A 3,590-nucleotide genomic window follows, 5' to 3' on the forward strand; every position below is an offset into this window, starting at 1 on the left:
CATCTGCCCAACACACACATGCCCATCCGACACCCGCCCATCGCACATCTGCCCAACACACACCCACCCATCACACATCCGCCCAACACAAATACACCCATCACACACCCACCTAACACACACATGCCCATCACACATCTGCCCAACACACACCCGCCCATCGCACATCTGCCCAACACACACATGACCATCACACATCTGCCCCTTTGCACACCCCCCCAACACTCACATGCCCAACACACATCCGCCCATCGCACATCCGCCCATCGCACACCCGCCCATCACACACCCGCCCATCGCACATCTGCCCAACACACACATGCCCATCACACATCTGCCTAACACACATCCCCATCACACACCCACCCAACACACATCTGCCCAACACACACATCCCCATCACACACCCACCCAACACACATCTGCCCAACACACACATGCCCATCACACACCCACCCAACACACATCTGCCCAACACACACATCCCCATCACACACCCACCCAACACACATCTGCCCAACACACACATGCCCATCACACACCCACCCAACACACATCTGCCCAACACACACATCCCCATCACACACCCACCCAACACACATCTGCCCAACACACACATGCCCATCACACACCTGCCCAACACACACATGCCCATCACACATCTGAACAACACACATCTGCCCATCCAGATACTGCTAGAGATGAGACAGAGAGATGAATGCCATCTGGCCAGGGTCAGAAGTAGGCGTGGGACAAAATATCAATATGACAATATATTGTTGTCCTTCTCTGTGCGATACAAGAATCGATGCGCTGGCGCCAAATATCGATATTTTAATTAATAAAATAAGGTGCTCTTAATAGATTTCTCTGCTCCCAGTAACTCTACTTCATGGCTCCTCTAAGTGGCGCTCAACACATGAATGAGGGAAATGTGAACATAAGTTAACTAACCTAAGAAAAAGAGGTTTTTAATGAGATTGAGGACAGCAGTGTGCGTAAAATAATAGAGGACCCACCTCAGCTTGTATGCCATTGATGGGACAAACAAAATTGACAAAGAGTATTGTGATATGCAAGAACTGCATTATTTGCATTTGCTTTAAAGCCTTGTCGGTTAAACATTTAATTCGCGTGCTGTTCTGACATGTGCTTTTTCTGAGCCCGTACACCTGAAGCGTGCACACTGAAAGGCCTGTCAAACAGCGCCTGATTACTGGACTAAGTTATCTTTCGCATCTGATTGCACTAATACTGTCAAAAACACACAAGCGTTACATATAAACACAGTTGGTTATGTCTAAAGTGGAAGTAAAAAGAGAGAGAAAAACAGATGCGTGCCTGTGTATTAGATGTGTGCAGCTCTTAAAGTGACAGCAGACTAATTGTACTAAACATGCTGCTGCTTGCCATTAAAGGGACAGTTTGCCCAAAAATGAAAATTATTTCATTATTTACTCACTCTCATGTTATCCAAAACCTGTATTAATTTCTTTTCTTTTCTTTTTTTTTGTGTTGAACACAAAAGAAGATATTTTGAAGAATGTGGGGAACCAAACAGTTGCTGGTCCCCATTAACTTTGATAGTAGGGGAAAAAAAATACTATGGACATCACGGACCAGCAGCTGTTTGGTTACCCACATTCTACAAAATAGCTTTTATGTTCAACAGAAGAAAGAAACTCATTCAGGTTTAAAACAACTTGAGAGTAAATGATGACAGAATTTTCAGCAGTTTTTCAGACTTGAATGAAGAGAGAGAACCTGCACTTAAACCTTTTGGCAGGCATTTTGTTTTAATAGTTACACAGATATCGTGATGTATCATTATAGGATTGTCTAGCAGTATATTGATTATCTTTGCTGTATTGTGATATTCTCGGTATCGTGAGGGACCCTGTGATTCACACCCCTATTCAGAAGACATGCTGGGATGTTTTATGACTGCAGAGAGTCACGGCCTCAGTTTAACCGAAGGACAACACTCACTGATATTTCCACATCACTTTTTAACGACACTCTCAGCTCTCATTTCAAGAGTTAAATTGAGTCGACGCTGTATTAAATCCACTCAATCAGATATTCATTAAGAAATAAAGAAAATGACACTGTGAGTCACATTTTTGTGTGAACTCCTTTCATTTACTCAGAAATAAAAAGAAAATCATGCCCGTCTTCACAAAAATCATTGTGTGGCTTTAATAGTGTGGTTTTATTATTTTTTTCCAAGATCAAATAAATGGCTTTTATTTGTCGTTATGCTAAAATCAAAAGAAGCTATTAAAATACTTTATTAAACAACACACATCCACCCTTAAAAACATTAAACAACAATTAAGAGAGCTAAATTATGCTTTTCTTTAATTTTCATATTTAATGTCCAGGTCTATACTGATAATTCTATTTGACCGAAGAATCATAAACAAGAAAAGTGAACAAGTTTAATGCTTGTTTTATCTGAATATGAATAATTCAATGTGTTTTAATTTCCACGGCAGAATTACACCATAGAACTCTAATCATGTTTAAAGTCAATTTGTTATCGGTCTGTGAACTTTGCGCAAAAGAACCATATAATGACTGATCAGCCAATAACTAAAGCCTGTGTACAGCGCGAGCGACGTTCCCGCAGAGCGTTCTGGTCGCGTCGCGTTCCTCATCTGCCGTTCAGAAGGAGCGTCAAGAACTAAAGACACTTCTAGCCACGCAACACTGCCATACGACAGCGAGTAACGAGTGTCTGCTGCGATGCCGTAGAAACAGAGTGAGCTGTGGTACCTGTGCGTGCGAGAGTCCGGCGGCGTCCGCAGAGCTGTCCAGCATTCGCTCCAGAGACACCGACCACAAGCCGACGCTCGGCAGCAACAGCACGGCCAGCAGCAGCAGCAGCGCGATCTGCAGCAGTCTCTTCTGCTTTCTCCGCATCTCGGAGTCTCTCTGCGGCGCGTCTGCTGTCGTCTTACATAAAACAACACAAACTCGAGCGAGCGTCTGGAACTTGCTCCGCCTCCGGTCCGAGGTCAGAACTTCCGCTATCATGGACTGAACCACTTCCTCCTCGACTGCGGGAGAAAGTTCAGGACGAGCTTCAGTTAATAAGATTTTTAAAATACAATATACTCGGTTACTTCGTGAGAATCCTAGTAAAGATGTACTAAAATAGATTTCATGTAAAACTGATGATTAACGATTCGCCGTGCTATACTTTACCGGGCTCCGTTTGAGCAGCTGGGCTCCTGTTGCTGCGTCAGAACGGAACGGAACGGAACGGAACGGTTCAGCGTTCAGTGATGCGGACTGAACACGAGCTAAACATGGTGTTCGTGAATGAAGCACTTGCTGGGCTTTAGCTGTGTAACTTCATTAGCAGACATAAGTAACACTCGAGACATGACGTTTGCTTACGAAAGACTATTCTATTATATTCTATTATTCAAAGATCATTTTATATATTGTATTATATAAAAATACATTAGAACTGTTTATGATATATTATTATAAATTATATTATATTATAATATATTAGATAATATTATTCAGCGCAATCAGAGAAAGCATTTCAAGTTGAAATCAAAAATTACCAGAGGAAA

The 3,590-nt window shown here is 42.6% G+C and overlaps 1 protein-coding gene across 1 annotated transcript in view; it reads right to left on the bottom strand.

Moving 5' to 3' along the window:
- LOC107657196 (polypeptide N-acetylgalactosaminyltransferase 10-like) overlaps positions 1 to 3,047 on the bottom strand; it is a 14,387-nt gene extending 11,340 nt beyond the window's left edge. Inside the window, 1 exon segment of the mRNA XM_016445222.1 lies at positions 2,779 to 3,047. Within this exon segment, the coding sequence (XP_016300708.1) occupies positions 2,779 to 3,039 (261 nt within the window). The 5' untranslated portion in view covers positions 3,040 to 3,047.
- Positions 3,048 to 3,590: the final 543 nt, after the last annotated feature.

The sequence above is a fragment of the Sinocyclocheilus anshuiensis genome, unplaced genomic scaffold (assembly GCF_001515605.1).
Source record: "Sinocyclocheilus anshuiensis isolate Anshui unplaced genomic scaffold, SAMN03320099.WGS_v1.1 scaffold4098, whole genome shotgun sequence".
Taxonomy (NCBI): domain Eukaryota; kingdom Metazoa; phylum Chordata; class Actinopteri; order Cypriniformes; family Cyprinidae; genus Sinocyclocheilus; species Sinocyclocheilus anshuiensis.